This window comes from Danio aesculapii, chromosome 1, assembly GCF_903798145.1.
Source record: "Danio aesculapii chromosome 1, fDanAes4.1, whole genome shotgun sequence".
In the NCBI taxonomy this organism is placed as follows: Eukaryota; Metazoa; Chordata; class Actinopteri; order Cypriniformes; family Danionidae; genus Danio; species Danio aesculapii.
Window position 1 is genome coordinate 49,231,272 of NC_079435.1, and position 18,251 is coordinate 49,249,522.

At 35.5% G+C, this 18,251-nt stretch overlaps 1 protein-coding gene across 2 annotated transcripts in view; it reads left to right on the forward strand.

Moving 5' to 3' along the window:
* The first annotated feature begins 860 nt into the window (after positions 1 to 860).
* Positions 861 to 18,251, forward strand: part of grk4 (G protein-coupled receptor kinase 4) — a 66,752-nt gene continuing 49,361 nt past the window's right edge. For both annotated transcript variants that reach the window (XM_056461906.1, XM_056461899.1), the window contains exon 1: positions 861 to 1,216. In XM_056461906.1, the coding sequence (XP_056317881.1) occupies positions 1,165 to 1,216 (52 nt within the window). In that variant the 5' untranslated portion in view covers positions 861 to 1,164. The remainder of the gene's footprint in view (positions 1,217 to 18,251) is intronic.

Below are 18,251 nucleotides of genomic sequence, written 5' to 3' on the forward strand. Positions count from 1 at the left end.
TTTTGTTAGGTAGTGTATTAAAATACATAAAAGACAGTGATCATAGTACATTTTTTATTTGAGAAACGGATAATAGTTTATGGTTCGCAATACACTGGCAGTCTATGAAGATTTAAAATCACAATTCATTCAAATGTTTGTATATTCATAAAGTCTTTTATTTATTTATTTTTAAATAGAAATATTTTACGCTGGGTGTCCTTTTAGAGGGTGTTTTTTTGTAAATCATGCTAGAAATACACGACTGTCAATATTTGTGTTCAGAACCAATAAAACACATTCTACTGGATTAGTTATTATGTTAAAACGGAATTATTACACGTTGTTTTGATGCTTGAAGTTTTTAAATGTTCGTTTGCGGATGCCCCCTTGTGGACATCGTCTCCTTTTTGTAAAGTACCGCAGATGTGGATATTTTTATACCATAAGTAACCTACACATAGTATATTTAATAAAACATAACAGTATATTAAGACAGCAGCTAACATATTAGCTTTCCATCGATGCATTCATGCAAAGCTAATTAGCCTGTTTTCATTTATAGTTATAGCAAGTCATTGTGAATCTTTTTTTTTTAATGACGATTCTAATATCAGTTCAGATCAAATGCGTAGCTGCTCAGTTTCACAACAAATGTTTGTCCGGAATCTAGCAGATTTTAGTATTGGGATTTGAACTGTAACGGTAATCTGCCAGGTTAATTAAGGGGACGTCAAAATATTTCATATACATGTCATTTTCATACACAGTGCTTTTTTTACAGGTTTGGTCGGTGTTGTAAAAAATGATGTTGAAGCTCGGGGCTGTGGGGTTTGATTCTGGTTGTAAGATGATCCCTCCTCCTCCAGAGCTGACGGTGTAAGCGAGAGCTCGAGACAGGAAGGACTGCTGAGCACTGAATGCTAACAAGGGGGAGAGAGAGTACATGTCCACGGCGAGCGGAAAGGTGGGGGGTTCAACAGCGAGATATGGAGAAATACAATTAACCTGCAATGTGCCAACGCCAAACTCACGCCGATCATAACCATCCTCACCACCGATCATCATCACCATCATCATCCTCACCCTCATCACCACCACCAGCGGCAACGGCGCGTCCGACCTCGTCTTTTTTCTCCTAAGAAGTGAAATGTATCGGGACTGCATGGGATCTTTCTTCTGACAATGGAGATTGAGAATATCGTGGCCAACACCGTGCTGCTGAAGGCGAGGGAAGGTAAGAGATGGCGCAATCGCTTATCCTAAATCGAGCCCGCGTTATTAACTTTATCGCGTCTTATTGGCTCTATCTACATTCGCCACATCTGTATACAGTCTTGAAGGCGCTTTCGGGAGTCCTCCCTCTTGAATAGCATCTCATTTAGTATGCTAGTACGCACTTCCCAGGCTCTGTCTCCTCTGTCGGATGCCTAATGGAGGTTACTGTGTTTTTTCCCGTGGATTCGTAACGCAGGGACCGCAGTGAACACCCATCCCCGTCTCTTCACCTGGGAGGGAGGTTGAACTGCAGTTGTAGGCCGCAAGGTTGCCCCTCTATCTGCGCACAAAGGAGTACACTATGATACGAGTGAGGTCGGCTTGCTCCTTGCCTGGACCACAATCTTATCTCTAATAATTTGGCTATTATTGGACGACCTGTTTCAGATTGGTGAAGCGCGGCATCGAGTGGTCAAATGTGTTGTTTTTGTGTGTGTAATCACCGCCGAATTGAATATTTTACGGTTGCCCATGGCAACGTACCCTCGCTACTTTTATGTTTCGCGAATCGCTCCGCGTTTTCGATCTTTCGCGTCGACGCAAGTTCGTCGTCGAAATGTTCTTGAACGCTAACTGCAAAACATTTTTTAGTTTAATACATTTGATATTAAGTTTTGTACCCAATATATCCTAACTAGAGTTTCGGATTAAAATGAAAACTTGAGTCTGGTCACTTATACAGAACTTATCCAATCATTTACATTTAATAGTATGCTTTTATTTAGCACTGTGTTCATCTAAGATTTTAACTAAAATTAAGCATTACGTACAAATGGAAAAACGTGGTCTGACTAAATTAGAAGAGATCGGAATATAAATTAATTTCAACGAAAATGATTTATACAGAAATTAAATATGTTGCTGTAGCGAATAACTCACAAATGTGGTCTATCAATATCAGATGGCATTTTGTACAATATGTAGAACTTTAAATTAACTTCACTTTAAACAAATTTTGATCCCGTCATAGGGACAAAAGTAACATATGGGAAACGTAACACAACAATATATGCTAGATTTACCGGCTTACTTTATTAAAAATACCTGACTATGACTTGTTAACATGTTAACCACAAACATTTTTTGTACTTTGCAAAAACTGTTAAATAACTTTTTGATTTAAATTTTTTGATTTTAAATTTGTTTTTGCTTTTATGTTTTGCGAATCGCTTCGCATCGATCTTTCGCATTAACGCAAGTATGGCGTCAAAATGTTCTTGACAAACACTAACTGCTAAACATTGCTTTTAGTTTAATACATTTTATATAACCAGGACTTATCCTATCATTTACATTTAACAGTTCAACATTCTTTAACTAAAAGTAAGCATTACGTACAAATGAAAAACTGCGTTAGGGCTGTTACAATTACATTAGCGGAGAGCAGTAACAATATTTCATAAAAACCTAATTTTCAAAGGAAATGTTTTATATAGAAATATGTTTTTGCTGTAGTAACAAACTCACAAAGTTTGATCTATCAAAATCAGGCAGTATTTTGTACAAAATGAAGAACAACTTCAAATTATCTTCACCTTAAACAAGTTTTGATCCCGTCAATAGGGACAAAAATAAGACATGGGTGGGTCAAAAGTAACTCAACAATATATGCTAGATTTACTTACTTTATTAAATATACCTGACTATGATTTGTTAGCATGTTAACCGCAAATATTTTGGGTTTTGTGTGTGTATAATCACTGCCAAACTGAATATTTTACAGTTGCCCATGGCAACGCACTCTCGCTAATTCTATGTTCCGCGAATCACTCTGCGTACTCGAACTTTCGTGTCGATTCAAGTTTGGCCGTCGAAATGTTCTTGACGAGTGCTAATTGAAAAGTCTGCATTGAGTCTGGTGACTTATGCAGGACTTATTCAATCATTTACATTTAACAGATGCTTTTATTTGGCACTGTGTTCACCTAAGATCAACGCTCTTTAACTAAAATTAAACTTTGTATACAAATGAAAAACTACATTAGAGCTACATTAGGGGAAAGTAGTTACAATATTTCATAAACACCGTATTTTCAAAGGAAATGTTTTATACTGAAATATGTTTTTGCTGTAACTCACAAGTTTGGTCTATCAATATCAGGTGAGATTTTGTACAAAATGTAGAACAACTTCAAATTAACTTTACCTTAAACAAATTTTGATCCAGTCAGTACAAAAGTAACATATGGGTGGGTCAAAAATAACACGTTAACTGCAAACATGATTTGTACTTTATCTAATAAATAACTTTTTTATTTTAAATTTCAGCTCCGTCAAATGTTTCAAAAGTAACCCAACAGTACAGAGTTGAATTATTTTTAATTATTTTTTATTTAATATAGGCTATTTGCAGTAATTTATAAAACATCTAAATGGAAACACAAATGAGGAAGTGGAAGATACTGTATGGCAATTAGTGACAAAAATAACTTACTTTTGTCCTGACAGGAACTCATGCGGTTTATACCTGATTTTCAGACAATGCGAACTTAAGAACGTTTTATAGCAATAACCTGTAGATTGATCATTACTGTGGCACATGAAAAGAGAAAAACATGTAATAAGGACAAATTTAGGGCTACAGTGATTTACTTTCTGCATTTGAAAACTGCTATCCTCACCTAACCGCAGGAGACAAGGGCTGCATGCAGAATGTGCTGTTAAAACTTGGAAATCAAATGTTGTCAGGGCTTTGAGAAAATGTCTTTGTTACTTTCGCCTCGGGTAACTTTCGTCCCGCTCCTCTAACAATGCTTTAAGCGTAGTATTTTATGGTTAATCAAATGGAAATCAACGAGCCAACAGAAGTCTCTTTGAGGTTATCACTAGGGAAGGCAAAGTTTAATGGACCATTGATTAATTTTTGATAATCCTTTAAATCATTACTCCTTATTAATGGTTGGTTAAGCAAAGATGTGGAGAAGGTGAACGGGCATCAATTCACCATCCATGATGTGTCAAGTTGCATTATGGAGAAAATTTTATCAGATAGTTTAAATTTATCTGGAATAGATTAGCATATGATTTAACTTAGCTGATACATTTAGCTAATGAACATGACTTTTTATCCATGTTTATCCAACTAAATGAGCTAATAATTGGCGTAAGCATTTTCACGTCAAGGCCATTCATGAATAAACATTGGCTTTTTCACTTTCACCATGTTTACCTGATATATGCACAATATCCTATGAACATTTGGGAAGCAAATACCACACTTGCGTATGTACCAGTTGTCAGTGTGTGTCTGGGGCGGCAATGTATTTTGAGTGTCTGGTTACACAATTTAGACAAATATCATGCGCAAATGAAGGTCTGTTGTAAACATAAGTTGACAATATTTACACACATTTTGAATCAGTTATGGTTTGTTTTTTTTCAGAAAGAATGTTTCTAATAAGTTACTACATAAGTAAGGTTTGGTGTGTGAGCATGTGCAGTCTGTGTTGCATAACAAACATCTAAGAATCATTGAGCTGTGTTCATCACAGACCTTCTTTTACTCATGAATTGAAAACCTCCATTGTAGAAACACATAGGGAAATCTTGTGGGTACCAAATGCAAATTAGCCAGATTAGGGTTTCGATGTTAGGACTGCAGTTCTCAGATGTAATGTACATCTGTGTATTAACAAGCCAAAAAAAGTGGGGATTTGGTTCTACGTGTTGTTTGAGATTTGAAATTTGAAGGTCAAAAAAGTAATAGAGAAATATGAATGACTAATTCATAATATAATCTATTACGTGTTTACAATGCAGATACAATACAATACAATACAATGTGAGTTTTCCTTTCATGCTGCTCTACAATCTAAAATGTCTACTTTTAAAGCAATAGTTTTCAACTGTGGAGCCAGAGGCCTGTGCAAACCTCTAAGGGGACTGCAAGATTAAAATAATCTGACTTAATCATTGAAGTTAACATGTAAACTGATTTCTGAGTCATTTAAATGTGTCCACAGAATGTGGTTTTTGTTGAAATCACAGTTCACTAAAGAGTTCACAGACACTTAAAGGCTGATTTACTGTGCGTTCACAAAGAAAGTGGCGAGAGCGTCAAAGTAACCGGAAGTCATTCATTTTTAATGGAAGGAGCGGTGCGGTGCATCTTCGCCGATGAGGGCGTCGAGGAGAGTTGAAATCAAGTCAACTTTATGGTAATGAGCTATGATATGGTTCAGCGGCAAGCAATCGGAATGTAGAAGTCCACCCCTTGAGAGGATTCCAGAGAACACAGTCCTGTAAACTTTGATTCCGACCACAGTTGTTCCCAAGGGTTTGATTGTTGCAGTCGCCGGATTTATAATGTTTTCTTACAGGGACGTACATTTCAAAAAAGTAACTGGCGAGTTATTGATGTGCATTAATGTTAATTAATGTATATATATATATATATATATATATATATATATATATATATATATATATATATATATATATATATATATATATATATATAGTTTTTTTATGCTAACTATAACGACTTCAGAATATGTCAGACAAATGGACACATATTGGATAGGTGGAGCAAAGCCATACCACACACAACAACTTGATCTTCCATAGTTACATGAATTTGATAAAAAGCGTGCAACATTTTCACAATGTAATGTACGTGATTTGCTGATATGCTGCAATGGCCCCTTTAAATACAAGATCAATGTAGCGAACTTTGATGGTCTTGCTGCGTTCCGTGTGAACGCACAGTTATACTTCTGCGTCAAGTGCACGCGTATGCTCTGGCGTAGCCTTCGCGTAGTCGCATAGCCCTTGCCGAGGCTGACCCGCACCTTTCAAAAAATTTATCTACACAAGCTCTGTGATTGGTCGGCTTGGTAGCTGTGACCATTGTGGGCGGGACCGAGAGCCATGCGAACCCGTAGGAGTGTCAAGTCCCTTGAATAGCTCCAGATGGAAACTTAAGTTTTGTGTTTACCTTGTGATTATTGTTGTTGCACGTCCACTGGTTCCCGCCTCTGAATGAGTGAGTTTTAGCTACTTGTAATTTAAGGTAGCTTTCAGAAAAAACAAAATCCCCATGAAGACACTCGACACCGAGGAACATAAAAACCTACTGCCAGCTAGCGCTTTGGAAGGGTTATTGCAGAGCAACACAAACAACACGCAAAACTATAAATGTACGGCTACGTGCAAGGCATGCGGCGTGGGTCACACCTATCACTCGACGCAGAAGTATAAATCAGCCCTTATTCTGCAGTGACGTTTCATTCTGATTAATTATTTTAATCAATTGACATGCCTCGTTTCCGTTACCATAAAAGTTGCAAAACAGTTTTATTTGTATTACTACACTCAAGCCAAAACAACTCAATTCTTTAGTTTTTTTTGGGACAGCTTAATTGTTTTATGTTCAATTCACAAAAAACTAATATGTTAATTTAATCCTTTATGTTGTCCTAACACAAATCGATTGTGTGGAACCCAGCATTTTTTAAAGTGTACACTGTAAAAAGTTCTGGGTTCCACACAATTCCTTCATGTTGTCCCAACACAAATGGATTTAGTTAACATTGTTTCTACAAAAATAAATGGACTGAACATAAATGTTCAACAATGAAGTTGACACATAAAAAAACTCAAGAATTGTGTTGTTTCACTCACTTTAAATAAGTAGTTTGAACAAGCAGCAAAACAATTTTTTTGAGTGTATCAGAAATATCCAAGTAAATATCTTAGCTTATATGTGGAGGGAGTTTTACATTTGTTCTTGGACATTTGAGGTAAAAAGACAGCTCTTTTTAAAAGCTTTTTTTGTTCACAGTTGCGTCAGTAGCTGTTTCTTTTCTTTGAGGGTGTTGATTAGATGTTCTTCACTACATGTTTTGTTAGAGAAAGTAACAGGTCGTGCACAGTTTTCTCAAGTGGGCCTTGGATTTTGTCCACAACAGGGCCATGCAAAGTTGTTTCATTAATTGATTTAGGCATTTGCTTTCAGTATAGATGAATTTTATAGAATTTATTGATTATAAATTTAGAATATATATGCAAATATCCTGTGTGTGTTCTTTGTTTTTAAACACATCATGCTATAATTATAGGCAATTATACAGATAGTTCACCTAAAATAGATATTCTGTCATTGTTTATCCTCCCGCTTGTTCCAAACCTGTTTGATTTTTTACTTCTGCTATTTTGGAGAATGTTAGAAAGCACTAGCCAATATTAATTTTATCTCTACTCTACCTTTAATCTGAACTGGTAAGCACTGCATGCACTGTTTCATTATTAAAAAGCAAAATGCTCTTTAAAACGGTTGTAAGTGGAGTACAACAGGACATGCCAGCTTTCCAGAAGTATTTCATGTCAACTTCCCAAGAGCATTTTAGTGGAATGCTGAAACAGCATAATCCTTGTGTTTCTTCGAAGGTGTGCGTTTGTGTCGGCTAATGAGGAAATAGTTGGATTTATTGCACATCCGTAAGCAAATTAATCCCTTGTGAAAATGTTTTATCTGATGCGCTCGGCCAGTCATCTTGCTCATCTTCCTGTTTATCTTGTTGTCTCTTTATGTAAATACTGAAAATGTGTTTGGCTAGCTTTACATTTACTGTTCCAAAAAACTTCTAATAGCCTTACACAGACACATTTGTTTCACTCATGGCATGAAGTCTTGCCCAAGATGTTTATTTTCGTCTGATTCCTTTGTCTCACTTCAGTGGTTGCTAATAGCTGCCCTTGTAGATCTGAGAGTAGATTGGACAGATGTGTAGTGAGTGTTTGACCGGTCAAACAGCTCGTTTGGTTGTGTTTGTGTGTCCGTGTTTTAGTGTTGTGGGAGTGTTATGTAGTCTCAAACGCAGGAATCAAGAGTTTTATCAAAGGAATAGTTCATCCAAAGATGAATATTCTGTCATCAGTTACTCACTTTCCACTTGTTTCAAACAAGTTTGAGATTATTTCGTCTGTTTAACCCTAAATTTAGGTATTTTGAAGAATGTTTTCTTTTTCTACTTTGGGTGTCAGTAGCTGTTTCCATCTACCTTTTAATGCGCATTTTGTATATGCGCATAAAAAATGGTTGATGGAAATGTTAAGATGCACATAAATGTTGAAAATGCGCATAAAAAACAAATGCGCATAACTGAGCAGCATAAACTTTTTATTCGATAAGAAAAAATGCCCATAAACAATGATAGAAACACTTTTACCGAACAAATTCCAGTATGTGCATTAAAATGTGATCATGTGATTTTGTTACAAGACATCATGTGATGATAAAAATGAGTGTAAATGGATAAACCAGCAGGCTGAGCTCACTGTATAACATCTGAAATGTTGTTGTGGTCATTCTAAAACACCTTAACCATTTCAGTATTAGTGTTATTATATTACCTCCAAAATCAAAAGCGTCTGCGTGTCAAGATTGCCTTCTGAGTTGCAAGTCATTTATTAAATAAAGAAAAGATTCACGCAGTTTCTTTCATTCATCTCATTCTGTTTTTACTGTTGATATTTGGCGCCAATAAATCAGGAAGTGACGATTTTGTTTGATTTGACTTGTTAGATGGAAACACTGCTTTTTTTGCACGTCTTTTATGCAATATTTTAGTTTTGCGCATAAGGTTAATTCGCATTTTTCAATGGAAACATAGCTAATGTCTACCAGTTACCAACATTCTTCAAAATGTATACAGAAAAAAGAAACTTGCAAAGGTTTGCAATAGGCCTGTCATGATAAGGAATTTCTGTTGTGTGATATATTGTCACAGAAATTGTAGCAATAAGCAATATTATTGTCATTTTGAGTTCATTTTATGCCTCTGATTATATAACGATTGTATAACAGCATAATAATGCAAATAGCCATGAACAATTTAAAATACTTAGCATTCTTAAGGTTATTTAGATTCTATAACTCGATGTTATAAAGGTAAATGCCCTATTATATATACTATTATATGTCCTATAGGTATGTCAAAATATATAGACTTTGACACCAGTGAGGTAGAATGTAAATGTCATTGTAAAACTTTTTTGTGAATTTGCAGTGTGTATTAAAAGTTTTACAAGTAAATCGATTATGAGAAAATTAGGCCGTTAAAAGTAATTAAAAAGTCTTAATTGAGTTTTTACGAGGTCTTAAATGTTGTTCAAGCATTGTCTAAAGTATTTGACTCCAAAAAAGCATAAATATATTTATTTTGCTCCTAATATTAACAATGGCGTGCTCGAACAATGCAATTGGTTCGGGCCGGGGCGTGTCTGGCCAGGTTCCTCCGTGCAGGTGATGTCACAAAATTTGCAACAATCACGGGAAGCTGATGTGATGCTCTCCACATGTAGCAAAACCATAGAGTGAAACAGATGGCAAAATGGGAAAATGTAAGTTAGCGTACTCATGTTTGGAGAAAGACGAGTTTAAACAGTGGCTGAAGTCTGTCACTGAAAACAACTGCGTAATTTATTATTTCAAGCTTTGTTTTTTCCGAGCTTATCAGAGTTCTGTTAATGGTTGTGCTCCATTGATTTATTTAACCACAACTGTTTATTAACAAGTGTTTATTAAGTTAAAGGTTTGATAGTGATTAGAACTTGAAGTGGCAATGAGGTCTTAAAATATTCTGAGATGGTCTTTAAAAAGTCTTACAAAGGTATTGAAATTACCTTAAGGATTCCTGCATATACCCTGATTTGTAAATATATATTGCAATTGTAAAAAATTATTAAGGTCATCTCCAATTATTGTACGATAAGTCGATATATTAATTATTGTAACAGGCCTAGTTTGGAACCACTTGAGGCTGAGTAAATAGTGAGTAGATTTTCATTTTGGGTGAGTGAACGCAGTAAATCAACATGCGTCCATAGTTTACTTGATAGTATGCTTTCACACATCAGATGTTTGACACATGCACACTAGAAAGTAGGGTGGGGTCTCTTTTGTTTTTGTTCATAATACTTATCCAAATCAATACTTTAAAAGCAGTACCAGTCTGGAACCATTAGCAACTTATATCAGAATCTATGTCGTTATTGTTCAATATGGAAAATAGTTATCGATATTGTTTTTTTGCCATATGGCCCAGCCCTAATTTGAGTATTTGTAATCTGTTACTTTGCACCACTGGACACCGATGAGGTAGAACGTAAATGTCAAAGTGTAAAGTGGCTTTAGCGTAAGTTGGGAATTTGTAAATATATATTGCATTGGTAAAAATTATTGAGGTCATCTCTAAGTATTACATGATAAATCGATATATTGATTATTGTGACCTAGTTTGGAACCACTTGAGGGTGAGGAAATAGTGAGTACATTTTCAGTTTTGGGTGGGTGACCGCAGTTAAATCAACATGATTGCATAGTTTACTCCATTTGATAGTGTGCTTTCACACATCAGATGTTTGACACATGCACACTAGAAAGTAGGGTGGGGTGTCTTGTTTTTGGTCATGATACTTATGCAAATCAATTCTTTAAAAGCAGTTCAGATGCCTAAGAAGTGCCTGAACCAATACTTTTGAAAAAGACATACAAAATGGTGTTGAATAACAATTCAAGAAGTGCTTTTTTTCAATGAAAAAAACTATTAATACATCTATTGTCGCTCATCAAGGGTAAAATAACCTGCCTTTATGTATTTAATTATTTTATATCAGGGGTGCCCAAACATTTTTCTATGAATGGCCAAAAACCAACCTTGATTGAGGCTAGTGGACCAAAGGTAAATATAGTTGCCATGGGTAATTTCCTAATTTATTTAATAATATTTGAAAATAACTAGAAAACATTGCATTATATGAACTAATGCAGCATAATTCTTTAACATTTAATAATGAACCTATTACAGAAAATACAAACACAATCTCATTTACAACAGAATTAAGTTACACTAGTTTTTGCATTGATTTTCTCACCGATGTCTTCTCCATAGTTCTCTAACTGTCGAGTGACATCGTTTACATTTTTAAAAATCAGATTCATTTACAACTTTAAATTAAAACATTTCATTTCAGCTGGCTTTTTTGTAGCTCAGCAATAAAACAAACAAAATAGGTTACGTCACATTAGAAATGACGATTTCTTTTAAAGGCATTCGCCTCGACCTTTTCTATCCTTCTCACTGTTTTCTCAGACTGAATGGTGGGCCAAATCAAAGGTTACAATGGGCCAACAATTTATTCCATCTGGTGCATGTCTGGATGGATTGTGTTGTTGTTTTTTGTTGTCTTTGAATTTATTAATTTGTTTATTCTGTAATTTAGTCTGTATAAAAATTATTACAGATTGTATAAAAGTTTTATTGGTTTTGTGCTTATAAAAACTATATATATATATATATTTATATATTTATACAATATATAAAAAATTTAAGTATATATAAGCATAAAAGTATAATGCTGTTCACACCAGTCCAGGAAGAAGCATCAAGCGCGAGTGATTTACATGTTAAGTCAATGCAAAGACATGAATAGACATCCTGCAGCGCGATACGTACAAATGAATCGACGTAAGTTTTGTGCGATTGATGCGCTTAATGCGAGTATTGGACATTTTGCGCAAATCGCTCGAGTTGAAAAATCTGAACTTCTGCGCACATTAGCGCCACATTAATCAATAAGGAGCTTTCTGTTGTAGGGGAGTGGTTATGATGTAGCGCCTTTTGTTGGTGTCCCCCGGACAACAGTTCATCAAACTGGGCTTGGCTCAGTCGGAAGCACAGCTGAAAGCTTCCATCATCCAAGTATAGTTTCGGGAGGAGTGGATGAACTCACAGAGCTGGGTGCACCTTTGTAAGGATCTAGTGGAGGGCTCCAAATGAGTTTTTTTAGTCTTCCAAAAGCAGATAAACACAGCTATTGTCTCAATAAAATCTAGAGTCACCGGGCAAACCGAAGCCCTGCTCATGACGCGAATCCACGTCTGTTGTGAAGTGAATTTGATGCGAGAATGAAGTGGATTTGACGCGCAAATGAAGCGAGTAAACTCAAAATGTTCATGCGTCTATTTATGAGCAAATAGTGTGATTTATCCGCACGTACCGCATCTGGTGTGAACACAGCATGAATAGCCACAAAATACATCAAATTGACAATAAAACCGTTACGATGTAGACGCCAACAAAAGACTTGCAGATCCAAATGCAGTTTATTAAAGGCGAAGTCATACAGGCAATGGTCCAAAAACAGTATTACAAGTGTAATCCAATAAACGAAGTCAAAAAACACAGGCAAGATGTCAGGCTAGGCAGCAACAAATCAAAACAGGGAACAAGGCAAGAATCAAAACACAAGAAAAAAAAACAAAGAAAACACTCAGTAATGAGAAACAAGACTCAGCTATGTGTGAGTGAAAGTGACTTGTTTATATAGTCCTTGTAATCAGTGGAAATGAGCAGCAGCTGTGTCCGTGTGTAAATGTCCAGATTATTGTCAGCTGTTGCAGGAGTTAATGGGCACAAAGAGTTCTGGGAGTTGTAGTTTGGTGGAATGTAATCTCCAACAGCGAAAACACCACTGGCGATTACAACAGACTACAGGAAGTAATCCCTAGGTGGGATAACACCGTTGGCGATCACAATGAATCAAAACGAGGAATAGGCAAAAATCAAAACATGGGAGAGACAAACAACGAAAATGTTTGTAATGAGAAACAAGACTCAGCAATGTGTGAGTAAAAGTGACGTGTATAAATAGTTCTTGTAATCAGAGGAAATGAGCAGCAGCCGTGTCTTTGTGTGAATGTCCTGATTATTCTCAGCTGTTGCAGGAGTTGATGGGCGCAAAGCGTTCTGGGAGCTGTAGTTCGGTAGAATGTAATCTCCAACAGCAAAATCTGTTATTGCTTAAATTTGAAGTTAATTTGTAGCATATCAAGATTACTTATTTATTTAGTGTTACAATATTGTAGTCGGGTGAGGTAGATCACAACAAAAACGCAATCTGCCTTACCCGACTACAATATTGTAACACTAAATAAATAAGTTTATTATGCTACAAATCAACTTCAAATTTAAGCAATTCTTTTGCAGAAAGTTTACCATATTTGCCTGCTATTGCACATTCTGATCGTGAGATTATTTAAAACAACGGAGTACATTTTCACAGAATAGTCCGAATGTAATAGCCTTACGTTGTACTGAAGTCTAATGACAAACCCTTTGCACTTATTTAAAGTACAGTAGCTGATATCTCTATTATTCCCTTCACACATGCACGTGTCAACTCATCATGTCTGTGATTACAAAAGACATTTCCGCCATCCTAAACCAGGTGCTAGTTCAGAGCTAGTGCTATTGCTGGATCGGAGTTGGTTCAGCTGGTGAGCCTTCTAAGAAACGGTTTGCTTTTCCATGGGTTAGAGAGCTGCAACAGAGCCAGGTCTAACGTCATTGAATACGTCTCATCTTTCCCAGCAACTCAAGCACCAAATTCAAACACCCCAGCGCTGCTCAATAAGTCGAAATTATCTAAATATTGCAAATGTGCAGATGGCGATATACAGTTTGTATGGTTGTTGAAATATGACATATAAATGAATCAGTAAAGGTCTTTGCTCACTGAAATCTGCAATTTTTATATGTGTTTGCGGATCATTCGCAAAACAATTCAGAGTTAATTCAAGCAGTGATGCTTTTGTGTTCCTCTCTTCCTTAAAAAAGAGGAAATATTGTGTCCGTCCACTCCATTGCACGGAGAGAAAGGAGAGTTCACCCCTTATCAAAGAGCTGCGCTGGATTATTCTCAAATGTAAAGTTTATTTCAGGAAATGAGTGACATTTCGATACACTGCTTATGATACTGTGGCCGCATAACACACGTTTTCATAAACTAATTAATCCTGAACAGAGACTGGCAGTAGCTACGTCAAAGGTATGGACACACACAGACACATCCGGTGGGGATTGACGTAAAGATGTGTCTACTCACTGTACACTCTGCATTGAAAAAAAAAATATTCATTGGATTTGCTAAATTGTTTTTAAGGTAAGTGGTTGCAAAAAAATTTATTTGGGCTGAATTTAAACAAACAAATTAAGTTAAACATTACTAAATTTAATTTGTATGTTTAAATTCAACCTGTTTAAATTGTTTGCAGCCACTTACCTTAAAAAAATTGTAAATCCAATGAATCATCATATTTATATTGATTATAATGTTATGTTCTATTAAATAATTTTGTCAATAATCAATTATTTTACCGGTTGCTGTAAAATATGGCCTTTAAGAAGATGTCTTCATGTATGTCTTTTTTTGTTGTCTTTTTTTTGGCATAAAATGTATATTATTCTTTTTTATAACATACCCATTTAATAAGTAGACAGTATGAGTATCATTGACTATGTTTCTGAATCTGAATAAGACAGTAATATGATTGAGGTGTTTATATGAGTTGCTTTTTGAATGTTTCTTACAGTATTATAGCTTATAGCATATAATTCGAACGTCATTGCGCCAGCACGCTATCCACATTTTCTCCAGAGTTTCATGTAATTTTGCAATTTTCATTTTTAGTTTGTCAACTTTAACTGCAGTTTGGCACTTTCACTTTCATTCAGGACAATTTCAAGCATGCTCCCCGTGACAAACAAGATATTGGATGCGAGTATGAACTGCTGGAAGAGTGTTGTTTTAATGGAATTTGATACCGCACGCCTAATGGGAAAAAAACCTCCGCATTTCACGATGCAGGTGTCTTTGGTCCTTCTCTGACTCGGTAGGTGCAGAGAATAGTGTCAAACAGCCGTGTGTGTAGACTATCCTGTCGCAAAATGCGGCGAAAATCCTACACAACGGTATAATAGTTTGATTAAGGTGTTTACGTATCTGCACTTCAATAATGCGACTTAAATCGACACACTCCACGTCATAATTTGATTTTTGTTTAGTTCGTTTATGACCTTAATCGGATTAAATTAATCAAAAATCCCTGTTTACATGGTAGACTCTTAATCAGAGCTTTGTCTTAATCGCATTAAAATCGGATTATTGGTGTCCATGTATACGTACTCATTGTTAAAATGTTTCATGCGTAAAATATTCATGCATACATGCAGAAACCTCAAGCATGTGCATTCGGTTTAAGCAGCAATTACTACACAGAGCCGTAGTTCACTGATAAGATACGCAAAATCAGTTTTAAAATAGAATTCGATTTAATGGGTAGATAATGACGTCGAGGCGGCATGGTGGTGCAGTGGGTAGCACAGCAAGAAGGTCGCTGCTTGAATCGCTGGATCAGTTGGCATTTCTGTGTGGAGTTTGCATGTTCTCCCTGTGTTCAGGTGGGTTTCCTCCGGGTGCTCCGGTTTTCCCCCACAAGTCCAAAGACATGCGGTATAGGTGAATTGGGTAAGCTGAATTGTTCGGAGTGTATGTGTGTGAATGAGAGTGTATGGGTGTTTCCCAGTGATGGGTTGCAGCTGGAAGGGCATCCACTAAGTAAAACATGTGCTTTATAAGTTGGCGGTTCATTCCGCTGCGGCGACACCTGATTATTGAACAGACTAAGCCGAAAGTCAAATGAATGAATGGATGAATGTTTACATTGTCTAAATAGTTGAAAATATCAGCAACATCAGTACAACACTATGGAGGGCCATTAGGGTCAAATTGAAATGTGTGAAATGTAACTGTGATGCACAGTTTGACATGTCATCCAATAAACAGCTGGGTTTGAAACTTTATTTGCATATGTGATGTTATCATATAGTGAGATATATACACAAGCACAAACAAAATATAGTAATATATCAATATATCATAATATATATATATATATATATATATATATATATATATATATATATATATATATATATATATATATATATATATATATATATATATATATATATATACATATTTCGATTAATCAAAGATGATATTCATGCACATTTTGTCATTAAAGCCAGTTGTAGTAAACATCCAGCATGTGTATTAACATAAAGCAGAAATGACTACGCAGAGCTGTAGTTCACTGATAAGCAACACAAAATCGGTTTTAAAATAAATTTCAATTTAATGGGTGGATAATGACATTGACATAATCATTGTGCGCTAATGACAGCTGTTTGTATAGTAACTTAATGAACTACGGCTCTGTGTTGTAAATGGTGCACATCAAAATACCACATATGATAACATGGTTTTACTCCAAACACACCTCATAAATTCACTTGAGTGTTTGAAATAAATCCCTCTGTCAGATGATTCCATAGAAGTGTTTGTTAGTCATGCTAAACTAATAAACCAATAAAATCTTCCTTTTATTCAGCAAAAACTGTGGAGATTTCCTGGGTTTCTTCATGGGTGTTTGGAGTTTTCACAATAGCGCCCTCTAGCTTTCGGAGGCTCCCGTGAAAAGATAAATGAGTCACAGCTTTGCTCAATCGCGTTTTCGAATTATTATTAATTTATTTATTTTTATTTATTTTATATTTTGTTTTTATATTTTATTAATTTTATTGTTATTATTATTATTATTATTCATATATATTATATATACATATATGTATATATGCAAAAGTTATATTTTTTGATCGCCTTCTAACAATTGCTTTCACAACACAGCCTCAAACTCTGCATGCCTGTATTAATTTTAAATGTACTGTACTACTCGGCCGCTAGAAAAGTATGTTCTATACAGTATGAATGTGAGAAGTATGACTGGAACTCGGACGTACTACATCCGCCATTTTGTCATGATCACGTGACCTACCTGCGTCAGTTGCGTCGCTTCACTCCCATTCATAAATTCTGTCATGGTGCATCATGGGATAGCGTAGTGTGCTTCGAATAGGTACTTCAGAATCTCGCCGGAAGTAGTAGGTCATCCGGGTACTTCTCGCAAACTGATTTTCAAATTCTATGAATTCTGTCATGTTAAGCTCACATACTGTTTTAGTACGGAAGTTACGATTGTGGACGCAGCCTCTGTGTCTGTGTTGACAGTGAAATTTCGTGTGTTTTGTTTGAAGAGTTTTGGCCTTGATTGCCTTCCATATAGTCCACACTTACACTGCTATGACAAAATCCCGACTCACTTAAACACTGAAGTATACTTTACGCTCAAGACCCAGACTAATCAACCTAAAAGTTTTTGACCTCCCCAAGGGTAATTTCAGGGGCCAGCAGCTCTCAGTTTATGTGTGTATTTTTTTCTGGAGCATGACTTTAAAGGCTGTCTGTAATGTTGCTGGAATTTGCAGTCACTTATATTACACTAAATCCTGGAGTAGGGAGTCTTTTCATTCCTGGGTTTTAAGGAATTTTTTCTCGAAAATGAACAACACTTTATTATTATTATTATTTTTTTTTATAAATGTATTATAATTTTTTTTTATTATTATTATTACTATTGGTCTCAAGAAGGCAAACTTTTGATGATCTTGTATGCAATTTGAATGTTTTGCATTAAACAATATGACTTCCTGATTATTTCAAATGATCTTTCAGGTTTGTTTTACCCGCTGCATTTAGCATAGCATTGACTACCAGATGTGTGTAACAAGGTTTGAAGTAGATCAGAGAAAATAACTGAAAGAGAGTGGAGACTGAAAGAAGAATTTTTTCGAGGGGGAAAAAAAATCTTTTATAGTCAACTGACCTGTATGGTGTTTTATGCTGTCCATATGTTTCTTTTTTCTCTCTCCTTTTCCTGTCAGATCTTGTACATCTGTTTTAAATTGTGCCAGTGTTATGGGGGATCATTGTATTATAAGGGCTTATTTATTTAATGTTTAAACATTTTTTATCTTATGACTGTAATTTGATCCATTTTTAATGTTTTCCTGTTTACTGATTGGTCAGTAAATTAATAGGTAATACAGGCCCGTAGCCAGCCTGGTGAAACGAGTGGTTCTTTTTTCTCCAAAAATTGACCTTTTTGCAGTTATTTGAGTCTTTTCTGTTTAATTATGAGCTTTAAATACTGCATTTTAATGACATTTTAAGCACTTTTTTGTTTAAATAGCTTGTCGGATGGTCATCATAACCACACTTTTTGATGTATCAAAACATTTCCTTAAAGATTT